General features: G+C 65.0%; 2 protein-coding genes across 3 annotated transcripts; one reads left to right on the top strand and one right to left on the bottom strand.

Moving 5' to 3' along the window:
• Window positions 1-1,447: 1,447 nt before the first annotated feature.
• Window positions 1,448-3,624, bottom strand: LOC141749899 (ADP-ribosylation factor-like protein 3). 2 transcript variants are annotated; one of them, XM_074604165.1, is made up of 6 exons: window positions 3,514-3,624; window positions 3,004-3,147; window positions 2,800-2,916; window positions 2,581-2,631; window positions 1,593-1,778; window positions 1,448-1,495 (listed from the first exon to the last, which is right to left on the bottom strand). In XM_074604165.1, the coding sequence occupies exons 1-6, from the start codon at window positions 3,529-3,531 to the stop codon at window positions 1,448-1,450; spliced, it is 564 nt and encodes a 187-aa protein (XP_074460266.1). In that variant the 5' UTR covers window positions 3,532-3,624. The 2 variants fall into 2 exon arrangements, with proteins under 2 accessions (XP_074460266.1, XP_074460265.1); XM_074604164.1 differs by having other exon boundaries at window positions 3,004-3,174; window positions 3,514-3,531.
• Window positions 3,625-5,721: 2,097 nt separating this feature from the next.
• Window positions 5,722-14,333, top strand: RGS14 (regulator of G protein signaling 14). The gene is made up of 15 exons (XM_074604302.1): window positions 5,722-5,912; window positions 7,562-7,583; window positions 8,822-8,976; window positions 9,092-9,184; window positions 9,742-9,885; window positions 10,054-10,203; window positions 10,392-10,512; window positions 10,602-10,726; window positions 10,803-11,006; window positions 11,112-11,188; window positions 11,344-11,470; window positions 11,811-11,892; window positions 12,060-12,118; window positions 12,335-12,449; window positions 12,730-14,333. The coding sequence occupies exons 1-15, from the start codon at window positions 5,868-5,870 to the stop codon at window positions 12,963-12,965; spliced, it is 1,755 nt and encodes a 584-aa protein (XP_074460403.1). The 5' UTR covers window positions 5,722-5,867; the 3' UTR covers window positions 12,966-14,333.
• Window positions 14,334-15,426: the final 1,093 nt, after the last annotated feature.

Raw genomic sequence — 15,426 nt, 5'->3', positions numbered from 1 at the left:
CCGGGAACGGCAGCCCGCGCCGCCAATCAGAACTCCCTACGCCACCGCGCTCCCGCCTCCGCGGGCATGCGTCACCCCTGCCCGCCTATGGCGGAGAAGGGGGCGGGGCCGGGAGAGCGCACAGCTCCAGCCCTGCTTCGGGCGGGCGGTGGGGAGGGGGGCGGAGCGGCCAGGCGCCTCCCGGCGTGCACTGCGCGGGCGCGGCGGCGCGTGGCATGCCGGGAGCTGTAGGCCGCGTCCCCCCCTCGTGCCAGTCAAGTGCGCGGCTCGTGCCGCCCGCGGGACACGTGACCCGCTCCGGAGGCGCTGAGGCGGCGGCCGCGGACGGCGGCCCGTCGCCATGACAACGGCACACAAGATGGCGCCAGGCCTTCGGGACGGACCTCGGCCCCGGCCCCGGCCCCGGCCCTGGCCCCGGGAACGGCCCCGGCCCGGGGCCCCGCAGGCCTCGCCGGGCCGCGGAGCGGTGGGGCGGGGAGCAGCGCTGCCCCAGCACCGCTGGAAGGACTGGCCGAGGCATTGCGGAGGTCACAGGCAGCTTTATTGAGGGCCGCAGGGCTGCAGCCCAGCGCCTGGCACAGCAGGAGGGCCCCAGCCCCGCTGCGGCTTGTCTCCCACCCAACCCCAGTGTCGCGGGCGCTCATCCACGGCAGCTATGGAGGCCAGGGAGGTGCATCTTCCAGCCCTCGCGGTGGGCATCTTCAGCAGAGTGACAGAAGCCCCAGCTCAGGTGCATTCAGGGCAACGCGCTTCCCAGAGGCTCTTGCAGAGCAGCTCCTCTCAGTGGCACGCACAGCGTGGCTGCAACCAAGGCTGTCAGCAGGCAATGACACCCCTCCATTGGTGGGGACAGCCCCCCGCTGGGGACCTGACTGCAAGGCCAAGTCTTCCCTGTGTCTTTATGCTTGTCCCAGATCCTGTGCACACGTGGAAGTTCCTCCAGACAGCAAAAGATACAAAACCGAGGCCTTCCCGAGCCAGCCATCATGGCTGGGGCAGCACCAGTCCCATCCTACAGGAGCAGAGGGGAATACACACCATTTGGCTGGCTGGATGTGCCATGCCTGAGGGTGTAGCCAGTGCTGTGGTGGGATGCCCTGTGTGTATTGCAGCAGCCTCCACAGGGTGTGCCAGCAGTGTGGATGGACAAGTCCTGAGTGGGTTCTCGTTCTGGAGGTGTGCAAGCCCTTGACACAGTGGGACACGTGCTCCACTCCAACAGCACCGGGGCTGCAGGAGGGTCAGGGGGTATGAGGAGCTCATGGAAGCCCAGAAGGCAGGAAGAGGGGAAGCCGACTGATTAGTGAAAGATTGGGTGGGAAGCCCATCTGAGCACAGCAGTCTGAGGCTCAGGGCCCAGCCAAGCCCTTGGGGGAGTCTAGGGATCAAGGGGGCTGGCCATGGCTTAGGGACCTGCAGCTCAGTCCAGTCTGGCACTTCACAGCTCTCACTTCTTCCTATTCATGATCTGGCTGGAAATCCAGTTCATCCCATCCTGGAGGGAAGAGAGAGACATGAGCACAGCCCCAAGAGCATGGCAGGTCCTCGGGTCCTCTCTCGCCTCTGCAGAGCCCGCAGGCCCCCATCTCTACCTGCACTCCTTCCCCAGACAAGGCTGAGCAGGCCTGGATCTGCCATTCCCGGTCCCGGTAGGTGTGGAGGCTCAGCCCTTCTGCGATTTCGGCTGCAGGTGCTGCAGTCACTAGGTCCTGCTTGTTGGCAAACACCAGCAGCGGGACCCCTGCGAGGGATTCCTCCTCGGTGAGCTCTGCCAGCTCCTGCCAAGAGAGAACCATCTCCCAGGGCTGCTTCCCACTGCTGCTCTCCTCCATGGAGCTGCTGCGCTGCTTGGCTGAGCTGCCCAGGGCGGGCGGAGGCACCTCAGCCCCCCAAAGTGCCTCACTCCCCTCTCTGTGGTTCTCTTATTACAGCCAAAGAAGCCATGAGGTCTTGACATCCCAAGGGAGAGATGCACCCCTGAAGCTCCATCTTACCTGCAGAAAGCGCAGGAGCTGCACACTGTACCACCTGAGGGCTGAAGTGCTCCCAGCACCGAGAGCCTTGGGCAAAGGGCAGCTACAGGAGGCTGCTGTCAGCTCTGTGCTGTCTGGCACACCCACACCGCCGTCTGGTGCCGGTACAGCCAAGACTGGCACTCGGAGTCTCACCTTCCCCTCTCCAGCTTCATTCCCAGGGTTTGTAACTCAGAATTCGCTACTCGTAAACCTTTGCTTGGTTGTATCGCTAACCTGGCGCTGGGGAGGTGGGACAAGGGCTGGCGATCGAGGGGTCACTCTCACCAGGGGCAGAGCCACCCCCATGTCGGGTACTTGAGGGGCATCACACCCTACTCCGAGGGAGCTGCTGGGCATGGATCTGCCATGCGGTGAGGTGCCTCTGCGTGCTGAGTCTCTGATCATGAGCCATTCCCATGTAGCTCTGGGGGCAGCTTGGCCCCCGCAGTAGCGTTGCTGCTTGGTAGAGAGCAGCCTCCCTCCCCCCTCCACTCCTCAGAGAGCTGGTGCCAGATGGGTCCGAGCCCCAGGACCCCACAGCCACCCCCCACCGGACCCCTCGTACCTGCCCTGTCTCCTCGAAGCGCTTCTGGTCTGCACTGTCAATGACATAAATCTGCCATGGGGACAAAAGGGACAGTCAATGGCTCCTCCTCACTCAGCTGCACAGCGCTCTGCCTTCTGCAGGGGCTGCACACCTCTGCTGGGGTACAGGGCCCCGCGAAGAGGGCACGGCTCTCCACGCATGGGGCTGAGGGGGGCTGCGGGCAGCCGCCCCACTCACCAGCAGGTCAGTGCTGCCCAGATACTTCTTCCAGTACGGGCGGATGGAGCGCTGCCCCCCGATATCCCAGACATTCAGCTTGAAGCCGTGCGAGTGGACGCTCTTTATGTTGAAGCCCTGCACGAGGACGCAAACCCCGGCATCACTCAAGGGGAGGGTAGGACCTGCCACATTCCACTGCCCGTGGCCCCCAGCAACACCTACCTGGGTGGGTGTGATGGTGCTGACCTCCTCGGACGCCAGGCATTTCAGCAGCGTGGTCTTCCCGGCGTTGTCCAGCCCCAGCAGGACAATGCGGAGCTCCTGCTCCGGGGAGCCCTTCAGCCTCTGGATGACAGAGAGCAGCCCCTGGGGGCGCGGGGTGCTGGGGGAGTCCTGTGGGGTGCCGGGTCACTGCACAGCACCCTTATTTTGGAGGGAGGAGCTGGGCGCACTGTTGGCCATGGGTACCCTGTGGCTATGGCCTGAGTGAGCTCCAGGGCTTGGCTCCCAAAGCGTCTGGGCTCAGGGTAGCCCCACGGCAGATCTGTCCAGACCCAGTCCCCACCCCCAGGTGTGCTGTCCCTGCCCGGGGAGCCTTGCCAGCTCCTGGGTGTGCTGGGGGGACAAGCCCAGGGTACATCCTGGTCTTGCTCTGCCAGGCTGCTTGACACTGCTGCCGGCAGCTGGTGCCAGCACCCTGGTGCCGGCGGGATGTCACCGTACTCCGCTTACCTTCTGCACATCACCCATGGTCTGGGAGTCACTCCGTCCTGTGGCACGCCTGGGGAGCTGCCAGGGGCTTGTCCCCAGGGCCCGCCGGCGGCTGTGTAACCGGCACGCTCCCCATCCCCAGGGGAGGAAGAGGATTATGGGCTCCAGAATTAGCTGCTGTTTCTCCATTTACCCACAGCATTAAATAATGCCCTCGGCAAATCCCCCAGCCAGCTGTCGCTCCGCCGTCGCCTACCCCCGGGATAAACCAGGTCCCGCCAGGCTGGGGCACTGGGGCACAGGGCATCCCTCTCCCCGCGGGGCCAGCCTCCGGTTCGGGGAAGGCAGCACAGCGGGAGGATGCGGTACCCAGGCACTGTGGGCATCATCGCGGGCAGACCATGGCAGTGGGACGGAGCTGTGCAGCTGGCATGTGATACTGGGAGAGGCACCGCAGCCCCAGCCTCCAGGCAGCAGGGGCAGACCACAGGCATGGTCGTGTCCCGGTGCACAGGGCTGACACAGTCCTCCGTGCGAGGGGTGATGCCTCAGTGCATCCCCACGTCCCACCCTGCCCGATCAGGGCAAGGTGACACCAGCACCCACAAGCTGCTCCCTCAGAGGGTGGCAGGAGGTAACGCTGAGGCTGGAGCTGCTCGAGGCCACGTCAGCCACTGCCCCAGCTCCCCGCTGCCATCCGAGGGAAACCACTGGGCCCCAGAGCAGGTCCTGGGCAGCCGGAGGTTGGGGGTGGCAGAGGACAGGGGTCCAGAGGGACACAGGCTCCTTTCCCAGCAGCCCACCCCTGCCTAGGTGGGATGAGGGGCTCATCCGTTCGCCATTTGGATGAAATATATTAATTACGCAATGTCTTTGATTCTTGCATGCTGCAGTTCGGTCCTCGGATCAGGTTTCCTAGCAGAGAGGTTATCCTTGTGGTGAGGACCGTGAGTCACGCACTCTCGGTGAGACATTTTTATTTATAACTCCTGTTGCAAAGCCAAGCCAAACAACACAGCTACGCTCTGACAAAGGGAAGGGGAGAAGCACGATCGCCCCCCACCCCACTGCTGCTCTGTGCTGCCGCAGGGGGCCGGGGGGCAGCAGCAGGGGCCACCCTCCGCTCCCCCGTGCCCAGAGACCCTGCCAGGGCTGCGGCTGCTAATGCCGCTCTGCTTTTGTGCATTTTCGTGGTGGGAACACTTCATTTTTCTCTGCATAGATCTGCACCCAACTTAATGTTAGGGTTCTGCTTTTGATAGGTTAATCACCCACCTTACGTCCCAGTTATTAGCATTTCCATGAGTGGGTTGCCATGGTGCTCTGCGGTTTATCCTGTAACTGTTACTTACTTATATTTCCTAACAAATATCCTAAAATATCCTTGACTGGTTTGTGGTTGCTGATCAACATGGAACCCCGACCTAGGAGATGGGCAAAACTGCTTAGGCATCAGTTTGGTGACTCCAAGCTGCACGTCCACCACTCCTCTCTGCCAGGCTCTGCCGGCCTCCACGGTGCAGGCAGCTCTCCACGAACACCAGTCGCTAACAGGACCAGCAGCAGCAGCAGCACAGCCCTGGGGACCACCCCCAGACCCACCGCTGCGTGACCAGGGTGGTGGAAGGGGGCGTTGGTGTGCTGATGCCCCCCTGCCCCTGCACCCCCTTTCCCTGGGGTGATGTGATGCCCAGGAGGAGTCACCTGGGGCTGCCCAGGCTGCTGGGAGTGGTGGTGGGGGGGTGGTGACCGCAAGGTGGCACAGACCGTGCTGGTGATGGGGACTGACTGGGGTGGCGATGGGGAAGGGATTCAGATGGGGATGGGGACAGGGATTGGGATGGGGATGGGGGATTCAGATGATGATGGGGATGGGGATGGGGACAGGGACTGGGATGGGGATTCAGATGGGGATGGGGACGGGGACAGGGATTGGGATGGGGACGGGGATGTAGATGCAGATGGAAACAGGGATACAGATGGGGATGGAGTCACAGATGCAGATGGAGACAGGGAGAAGGATGGGGATCGGGATGGGGACGGGGTTGGGATGGGGTCACAGATGCGGATGGAGACGGGGTTAGGGATGAGGACCGGGATGGGGATGGGGCCGCGGCGCTTCCTGGCCCGCAGCCGGTGCCGGTGCCCGGCGGGGCGGGGCCGGGGCCGGTGGCGGCGGCGGCGCGGGGCGGGAGGGCGGCTCCGCTCCCCCCGCTGCGGTCTCGGTTCCCTTGGCGACACTTCCTGTGGCAGCCGAAAGCGGTAGTGCCGGGGAGCGCCGGGCCGGGCCGGGGGAGCCGCGCCGCGCCGCCGGCCGGGGATGCTGCGGGGCCGCGGGCCGCGCCCGTAGCGCGCTGGGCCGGGCGGTGCCAGGCATGCAGGGCAAGGCCAAGCTGCTGCTGGTCCACAACGGCCGCATGGTGAGTCCCGGACCGGACCGGGGCGCCGGACCCATCCCCCGGGGCGGCCCCGCCCGGCGGCACGGCGCGGGGCTGGGCACCGGGCAGGCGGCGGGGTGTGGAGCGGATACCGGGCAGACAGACGGATGTATGGGGCCAGGTAGTGGGCAGGCAGGGGGGTGTGGGGCAGATAGCGGGCAGGCAGGGGTGCGTGTCTGAGTATCAGGCAGGCAGAGGGATGCACGGGGGTAGGTAACAGGCAGGGGGGTGTGGGGCTGGGTACCGGGCAGGCGGGGGGCGGTGGGGTGGGTGACGGGCAGGCAGAGGGATGTATGTGGCCAGGTACCAGGCAGGCAGGGGGGTGTGAGGCGGATAACAGGCAGGCGGGGGGATGTGAGGCTGGGTGATGTGCAGACAGGGGTGTATGGGCCTTGGGCATCCACAGCAGGCAGAGACGTAGAGGGCAGGCCACAGTGGCCTGGGCAGGCAACAGTGTATGGGGCTGGGTAACAGGCAGGCAGGGACATATGGGGCTGGGTAATGAGAAGGCAGGGGTCTGTGAGACAGCGATGTAAGTGGGGCTGTACGGCACTGGGGTAACGGGCATGCAGTGGTGTACAGGGCTGGGGTAAACAGGAGTCAGCAGTGCTGGGGTGCGTGGGACTGGGTGGCACAGGCAGGGCAGAGCTAATTGGGTGTGGGCAACGGGGATGCTGGAGAAGACCAAGTAGATGACAACATAGGGGTGTGTGGGGCTGGGGTATGAGCAGGCAGGGCTGGGATATGTGGGGCTGGGGTAAGGGGTACGGCAGTGGCGTGTGGGGTGGGGTAGCAGGGACAGGCAGGGGTGGGATAGTGGGGCTGGGGTGTGTGGGGCTGGGATGGGGACAGGCAGGGTGTGTGCAGGGCAGGCTGGGGTGCGTGGGGCTAGCAGGGTGGGGGGCACTGGCCAGCCAGGTCAAGGGCACCATTTCAGTGTGGCCCCAGGCAGGCGATGAGAGGCAACACCGTGCAGGGAGTGCTTGGCTGGGCTTTGACTGTGGAGGCTCTGCCCCTCTGCCTGCTTGCTTTGGGTCCTGGGGTACCGCATCCCCATGGCTGGTATCTGGGGTGGCCCAGGGGATGCTGCATGGCACCCAGTCCTGCTCTGCCCTTCACTGGGAGCTCTGCCCTTCGCAGGACCCGGTCCTCGTTTTTGGCCATCTGCCCTCAGTAGCCCCAGGCCCCAAGGAAGGAGGGAGCAGGCAGTTTGCCTGCCTAGGGCTGTGGTTGCCTTCCTTCCCTCCCCTCCTCCCCTCCTCTTCCTGTGCCGGGGAGGCTGCTTCTCTTCTCCCTGGGCAGTGGTGGCAGGGTTACATCTGATAGCGTCTGCCCTTTCCCAATTGCTGGCCTGCCCTCGGGGCAGTAGATGCACCAGAGGTGGGAGAAAAGCTGTGCACCTCTTGTAACTCCCCATCCCTGCTCGCTGCCCCCGCCTTGGAGGCCTCCTACCGTGGGGCAGCTGTCCCAGTTGCAACTAACACCAGAGCGGTGTTTGCCGGCAGCCCGTGTCCCTTGCTCCTGGGTTCGGACTAGGCTTGCCCTGACGCTGCCGCCTGCCCAGGTACCGCTCCACCGGGCTGGCAGGCGCCGTGTGGCCCCTCTCACCTCTCTTCTCTCCACCCCCGCAGGGCCCGGCTGTGTCGGATGGAGGTAAGGCTGCTCTTTGCTCTGGGACAGGAGGCCGGCATTGTCTTCAGGGGAGGGGGAAGCCCACAGCCAGCCCGGTGCCAGGGGCAAGGAGCCAGCAGAGAGCCAGGTCCTGTGTCAGCACCGGCTGTGCTGTGGGCGAGTGCGTGGCCGGGCGCCCGCAGTGCTGGGCTGGGCACTGTGCTTGCCATACCCCACCATCCCTCCCGCCCAGCCCCGTGTCGCCTCTCCCTCCCTTCTGGCTGCTCAGCTGACTTCCTTGGGAGCTGGGGGCCGAGGGGCTTCCTGGGGCAAGCAGAACCTGGGTACCAGCCAGCGCCAGGTTCCCCGAGGGAGTTTGTCTGTCTGTCCATCTGTCTCATTGTGCACCAGATATCTTAGCCGGCCCATTCCCACATCTCGGTCCCGCTGCAGGATCCTTCCAGCGCGAGGTGCCGGGGGCTGCTGTTCCCACCTGCACGCGCAGGCTGTGTGCAGTGACCCCGTGTTTTGCACAGGAGAAGGGTGGGGAGCCTGGCCAAGCAGCAGCCTGCTGCCGCCTCTGCTCCTGCCAGCTTTGCTGGGAGAGCCCTGCTTCCGTACCCTTACCTTCTCTTGCAAATGACCCTCTTTGGCCGGTTGCTCACCAGCCAAACCAGTTCAAAAGCTGGGGTTGCCCCTGGGAACTTCCGTCTTTTTGATGGAAGGACTCAATTTGAATGCATGGTCATCTTGGGTTTCCCCGAGGGAGGGTTTCCTCCGGGTTGGGAGCCAGGGATGACACTTTCTGTGCCCTCCTGTTGCTGGGTTTGTTCCTTGTCATAGCCGGAGGAATGGAGAAGGTAAATTCAGGCACCCCTACCCATCCTCCGAGCTTCCCTTCACGCCATGTGCCGGCTGTGTCCCTTTCCACCCTGCTTTCCCTCCCTGGCTGGGTGCTTTCCCCACGCATCTGGCTTTGTTCCCCTGGGAGATGAGTCACAGGTGGAGTCATGGTGACACCCCGGGGAGGGGAGGATGGCCGGCGCTGGCAGGAAGGGCTGTCAGGGAGGGCTGTCACACCAGACGGTGCCAGCTGTGGCATCACGGTGCTTGATCCACCGAGGATGCCGCTGTGATACCAGCTCCTCGTGCTCCCTTCCTGAGGTCTCGCTGGCTTGCGTCGGGATGGGGCGGACGAACTCCCTGCAGATACAGGGGCTGCTGGCAATGGTGGGGGTGACTCTGGGGGGCAGACAGAACTCACCCTTTTTCTCTCTCAGAGTTAAACGCCTCCAGGGCCCGTGGCAGCAACCACAGCGTGAACAGCCTGCCAGGGCCGCCGTCCACCTGTGGCTCCACACAGGGGTCTGTGGTCAGCTGGGCCGAATCCTTCGAGACGCTGCTGCAGGACCGCGTGGCCGTCACCTACTTCACTGTGAGTGCCACAGCCCACACCTCAGTCCTTGTTACCGTTGGCTCCTGGTCATCGGCAACCAAGCCATCCCACAGCCACGGTGCCATCCAGGCCAGCAGCAATCTCTGCCCCGCAGGAATTCCTCAAGAAGGAGTTCAGTGCTGAAAATGTCTACTTCTGGCAGGCGTGCGAGCGCTTCCAGCAGATCCCGGCCAGCGACACGCAGCAGGTACCAGCCTCTCTGCAGCCACGGTGTGGCTGAGCCTGAGTTACAGCTGCTGGGAGGGATGTGAGCAGAGGGGAAGGTGGCTGTTGTGCCTGTATGTCTCAGGGTCCTGGCAGACCCCTGTTCCGGGCGGCTGGGGTCTCTTGCAGGAGGCAGAAGGAGACGGATGCGATGTGCATCTGAAAGCCACAGGCCACGGAGCAGGACATGCTTCTCCAGCCCACGGTGGCCAGAGGGTGGAGAATGCTGTTGGGAAGACAAGAGACCAAGGGCAGGGAGCTAGACGGGGGCTTGTGGGGACAGAGACGCACAGCTCGGGGGGACAGTTCCTACTTCGGGCTGTACCTCTGCGGAGAGACTGGCGTGTTGTGCCCAGAGCTTGGTGCTGGGCGGCGGAGGCTGCGTCCGATGCCTGTCCTGATGTGCAGGTACCGAGCTGGTCCCAGGAGGACTCAGCCCTTCAGAGCTTGGATGACTCCGTGGGGTGAGACAGGGGCTCCCCACAGGGTAGCAGTGAGGAGGGGACTCCGGGTCCCAGCCTGACCCCCCCATTCCCCTAGCTGGCCCAGGAGGCACGGCGGATCTACGATGAGTTCCTCTCCAGCCACTCAGTCAGTCCCGTGAACATCGACAAGCAGGCCTGGATTGGGGAGGACATGCTGGCCACCCCCTCCCCAGACATGTTTCGCGTCCAGCAGCTCCAGGTACGAGCAGCACCCGTGCTCCACCCCACCCACGGGACGGGGGCTGCGGGACCACCCTGTGCATCACCCAGCATCGCTGCTCTCACCCTGGGGCCGTGCCATGGGGCAGTGGCCAGAGTGAGCCGTGGGTGGGCAGGGGGCTTAAGCCCGCGTATCCTCCCTTTGCAGATCTTTAACCTGATGAAGTTTGACAGCTACACGCGCTTCGTTAAATCCCCGCTCTACCAGGCCTGCCTGCAGGCAGAGAGCCAGGGACAGCCCCTGCCAGACCTGCGGCCGCACTCCCGCAGCAGCAGCCCCCCACCTGACCTCAGCAAGGTGAGCAGGGTGAGAAGGGGGGACGGGGACTTGTCCCTTTGCCTGAGAAAGCGGTTCTGGGTCCTTTCCCTGCTCCTCGGAGCAAACCCAGCCCCAGGCTGAGGACAGACAAGCAGTCAGGGGACCCAGGAAAGGGACTGGTGAGTCTCAGATGTCCCCACGTTGACATGCTTCTTTGTTTGCCCCAGAAGTCAAAGCTGAAGCTGGGCAAGTCCCTGCCACTGGGTGTGGAGACGGCAGGCAGTGGTGCCAGCCGCAGCCCCCGACGGTCCTTCAGGAAGGGAGAACGGCGGGAGCCCTCCTGGGCAGGTAGGTGCTGTGCCGAGCCAGGCAGCCAGGACCATGCCACCCCCCAAGGGAGCCCACAGTCCCCGCCACTGTCCCTCTGTCTGTCTTAGAAGGGGGAGAAGGCGGTGGGAGCGCCATGCTGTGGCGGGAGTCCCAGGGCTCGCTCAACTCCTCGGCCAGCCTGGACCTGGGCTTCCTGTCCTCCACCAGCACGGCCGCCAGCCCCTGGACGGAGGTGAGTCGTCGCAGCGCTGGCCCTGCGCCATCACGCTGCCACCAGCCAGGCTTATCCTGCTGCATCCCTCCTGCAGGGCCATCGGAAGAGCCTGGGGGGCAGCGAGGCAGAGCTGCCGTCCAAGCCCATGAAGTACTGCTGCGTGTACCTGCCTGACGGCACGGCCTCGCTGGCCTCCGTCCGGCCCGGCCACTCCATCCGTGACATGCTGGCGGGGATATGCGAGAAACGCGGCTTCAGCCTCCCCGACATCAAGGTTTACCTGGTGGGGAATGAGCAGGTAGGGTGGGCAGGGCAGGGAGGGGGCTCCTGCCAGCCAGACTGTCCCCAGGCTGTGACCGTGTGCTGCTCTGCTTGCTCTCTCCTGATGGTTTGGCTCTTTCAGAAAGCGCTGGTGCTGGACCAGGAGTGCTCTGTGCTGGCAGACCAGGAGGTGAAGCTGGAGAACAGGATAAGCTTTGAGTGAGTGGGAGCTTTGGGGCTGATGCTGTTGCCCACAAGTGTCTGGTCCACATCACACGTGGCCACCCCACGCCCAACCCCCAGGCAGCCCTGAGCGCCCCAGCTGTGCTCCCGCCTGCCCGTGTTTGCCTGCAGCCTCTGCTCCCCTTCCACAGGCTGGAAATCTCCTCCCTCAACAAGACCATCCGCATCACGGCAAAGTCAACCAAGCGCATCCGGGAAGCGCTGCAGCCCGTGCTGGGGAAGTATGGCGTGAGGATGGAGCTGGCGCTGCTGCGGCGGGTGAGGGCTCGCGCCTCGGCGGGCACAGCCCCAGCCTCCTGCACCCGGGACGCTGCGGGAGGGGGCCGGCTGTGGGTCTCAGGCCAGGGGCTACTGGCAGTGACTAGGAGGTGGGGAGCAGTGATCCATGCTGGGGGCAGGTTGTGGGCTTGCGGAGAGTCACCGGTGTTTGAGATGGGCCATGGCACCCCGCCGCGGGCTGGGAGGGACCAGTGGGTGTGCTCTGCACTGCGCAGCCCATGACCCAACAGGGTCTGGCGGGGGAGCTCACAGGTCCTCAGCCTGGCTGCCTCTGCCGTGCCACAGTGAGCGTGACACCGGCTGGCTCTTCCCGTTGCAGCACGGCGAGCCAGCTGCCCTGGACCTCGAGAAGCTGGTCAGCACGGTGGCTGCTCAGAAACTTGTCCTGGAAACGCCGGCAGGTAAAGTGTCCTCCCCCCAGGTCGTGTCCCTCCTGCAGCCGTGTACACTCACAGAGTGCTCCCAGGGCCGGGCTGCTTTCTGCTCCCTGGGATGGGCTCGATCCTGTCACCAGCTGGGCCAGGACTGGGGTGCTGGCACAGGGCGCTGAGCAGCACTTACCTTGCAGACATGCGAGTGACGGAGAGCGCCGAGGCCGCAGCCGCCCCCTCCCCACTCCGGAGCGAGGTGAGCTCAAGAACCCACAGCCCCAGTCAGAGATGCCCCCACGGCTGCTGCCACAGTCCGTGGGGAAGGTGTGCCTTGCTGCGACCCTGGCACATGCCACAGGGCCGGACAGTGGGTGCCGAGCTGGGAGCCAGGCTGTGGGAGGGCGATGGGGACGTGGGCTGGGGGAGCGCTGCCTCCTTGCCCCGTCGCTGAGGCTTGTGCTGCTCTTTGCAGGAGGGAAGCCCGACAGGAACGGAGCCCGACATGCTGTGGGAGATGCCCTCTTCCTTCTCCCGGCCCCGGTCTTCAGCTGCCACGAACCTGAACCGCCGCACATACGACCTGGAAGGTGAGACCTGGCATTTCTGAAACCTGAGGCGCTGGGGTAAAACACGGGGTGAGGGACACAGGGCTCCTGGTCTGCTGGGGATGGGCTATGGGGGACTTGGGGTCCCCCGGTTTTCTGAGCATGGGTGCAGAGTCCCATGGGTGCTGTCAGGGAGCAGAGAGAAGGTGCAGGTGCTGTGCCTGGTTCATGTTCAGGGTCATGTCAGGTGGAGAGGGCAGCTGAGGCGTTAGGACAGGAGCCCAAGTGCTGGGCTCAGGTGCATGACCTGCATTTCCCCCAGGGCTGGTGGAGCTGCTGAACCGTGCCCAGAGCTGCCGGGCCAATGACCAGCGTGGGCTGCTCTCCAAGGAGGACCTGGTCCTGCCTGACTTCCTCCAGCTCCCCGGGCAGGACAACAGTGCCTGCAAGGGGTCGGATCAGCCCCACGCCCCTCACCCAGGCTCCGAGGGAAACGGCCATCCTCAGCCCGCAGAGCCGGCACCGGCTCAGCCTCCGGTCGACCACGAGCTCCGATGAGTCCTGCTGCACACCTGCACCCGGCGCGTGGTACCCCCGGGCCATGCCGGGGTTCAACACGGGGCCCAACCGGCCCCTGCCCTGCGCCGCCGACACTGCCCGGACCGCAGATTCGTCCACGTCCTGTCCCAAACTGTCGCGTCACGTCGCTGTGAGTGGTTGAGCCGCTGCCATGCCCCTCGGTGGGGTCACATCCTGGTGCACGTCAAGGGAGTCCTGTACATAGTTCGAACCCCCGTTGCAAAGCACTTTGCGACGTCCCACGCATGCCTGGCACTGTCCTGCCCGGTGCCTCTGCCTGCGGCAGAGCTGACGCCCCGGCAAATCCTGCCTGTGCCGGGCTGGCACAGCCCCGTGGACTGTTCGGGTGGGGAAAGCACCCCTTCAGCTGAAGGGTGTGCAGGAGAGAGAGGACGCGGGTGGGTGGGGTGGCAAGGCAGGCACCAGCCCCGAACATCGGTGCTGTGGGCAGGCAGGGTCAGGAGAACATGTGTCCGGAGCTGAGGGCTGGATCCGGTCCCTGACCCTGCAGGAACGGGGGTTCCCCTGTTGCTGATGTGCAGGTCTGCCCGTCCTGGGGAGGGTGAGCATGGTCCTGCTGGCCTGTGCCCCGGACAGATTGTTACCGTCTGCATTGCGTGAGCGTGGCTGGGCCGGATCCTGCGAGGCTCAGCGCTGTTGTGGTGCAAGGGCACGGAGCGGTACGTGGTTCCTGCCCCGAGCAAACAGAGGCAGAGCCAGCGGGTTGTGCCAAAGAAGCCTTCCTCCTCCCCGCAGGGAGATCCTGTGTGGGCGGCTGCTGAAGTGATCCACAGGAGCAGATCCCCATAGGTCCCCTGCCCCAGCCCAGCTCGGGCCGTGGGTGCTCAGCCCTTGGGGACAGGCCTGAGGGGTGCCAGAGGAATGCAGCACCCCTGGGTGCTGAGCATTTCAGCCTGGTGTGCAGGTGCCCAGCCTGGCAGCCCTGCCGGCGGCGGTGCTGGCCAGTAACCTTGAGCCCAGCTCTGCTGGACCTGGCTGTGCCTGGCAGGTCCCCATCCCAGGCAGCCCCATGTCCCCAGAGGTTCCAAACCCCATCTGTGATGGAGACAGCCCCCCAACAGCAGCCAGGAGATCCCTCCATCATCCGTGTGTGCTGGGGCCCTTCCCTGGGTCACCGCTTTGTCACCACTGCCCGGCCAGAGGCAGAGTGGTGGCCCAGGGCAGCCCTGGGGCTCGCCTGGGGATGAGGGTCATGGCCACCCAGTCCCATGCTGCCACAGCCCGCTGTGGCCCTTCGGCCCTGGTCAGAGCCCCTCTGTGTCTCCGTGGTGCTGCTCAGTCCCGTCTGTGGTGTGAAACCGGGGGAAATAAAGAGCATTGCCTGGACGCGCATCTCTCTCCTTCCTCCGCCGCCGAGGCTAGATGGTCCTTTTGCTGGCGGTGATGTCCCCCCAGCCCCTCCATGCCCCACGGAGCTCCCCCGGGGCCAGGGAGGGCTGCCTGGCAGCAAGGGGCAGTGCCAAGAGCTTGTTTTCCCGGCACCGCTGATGGCGTAGGGGAAGCTGCGGAGCCGGCACGGCCAAGGACTTCAGCCCCGGCCCTGTCAATGAGTGACCACCAGAGCTGCCAGGGCCTCACCATGTTAATGATTGTGGGGGCAGCTGGCCAAGAGCCCCCGGGCACGGGGCAAGTGCGGACACCGTCCTCCTGACCCCCATAGCCTGGCACGGGGCTCTGTGGGTGCCACTGGCTACACAACCCCAGCCAGAAGTGTCCCCAGACCCTGCAGAGGGAGGACACGTCGCCTGCTGTGGCACCTCCTGGGTGTTCAGCTCCATCAGTTTGTGACTCCGTGGAGGCTCGGTGATGCTCCAGCAGCGGTAGGAATGTCCACAGGCTGTCCCTGAGCACACTGGGGTACCCAACAGATCCCCCCTTGCTCCCCCTGTGCAGTTGGAGCTGGCTTGTCCATGGTGATGGGTCCTGGGAGTGACGGATCCCGGAGGAACAGGGATGTGGCAGCCGTGCCGCCCCTCTGTGCCTGCTCCCCAGAGGCGCCGGGCTGGAGGGGCCTTTGTCCCCTGGCTCCCCCCGGGTCAGATGCGGAGGCGAGCTGGCCGGGCGCCTTGCGGGTGGACGGAAACTTGGCCAGAGGTGCGTAAACAGCAGGTAATGATAAATGGCGTCGAGGAGGTGGTGACGGCAGCACTGGTGTCACCTCGCTCCTGCCCACCCCGGCATCGCACGTGCTGGGAAGACGTGGGCTCTGCCCCACACAGTCCTCGCAGCGCTGACGACCGCTCCACGCTGAGGCGTTGGCACGGGCTGAGCCGGGCCGCGTGCCACCATCAGCACAGCGACAGGACGCAGGGACCGCTCTGGTGCTGACGTAACCCACCGCCAACACCCTGGCGGCGAGGACGGCGCATGCCCTGGGCAGAGCCGGGTGCCCTCGTGGCTGATGCTCAATGGCCTCAAG

This window comes from Larus michahellis, chromosome 11, assembly GCF_964199755.1.
Source record: "Larus michahellis chromosome 11, bLarMic1.1, whole genome shotgun sequence".
Lineage (NCBI taxonomy): Eukaryota > Metazoa > Chordata > Aves > Charadriiformes > Laridae > Larus > Larus michahellis.
This window is presented reverse-complemented; position numbering and strand designations above follow the sequence as displayed.

Bases quoted from the DNA above. Each gene is read 5' to 3' on its own strand.
- LOC141749899 (XM_074604164.1), bottom strand. The intron at 1,779-2,580 runs GTACGAGGGGTC...CTCTCTTGGCAG, and splicing joins GCTTCGAGGAGACAGGGCAG to GAGCTGGCAGAGCTCACCGA. The intron at 1,496-1,592 runs GTAGAGATGGGG...TCTTCCCTCCAG, and splicing joins TGTCTGGGGAAGGAGTGCAG to GATGGGATGAACTGGATTTC.
- RGS14 (XM_074604302.1), top strand. From the start codon at position 5,868: ATGCAGGGCAAGGCCAAGCTGCTGCTGGTCCACAACGGCCGCATG. The intron at 9,886-10,053 runs GTACGAGCAGCA...CTCCCTTTGCAG, and splicing joins TTCGCGTCCAGCAGCTCCAG to ATCTTTAACCTGATGAAGTT. The intron at 11,893-12,059 runs GTAAAGTGTCCT...CTTACCTTGCAG, and splicing joins TGTCCTGGAAACGCCGGCAG to ACATGCGAGTGACGGAGAGC.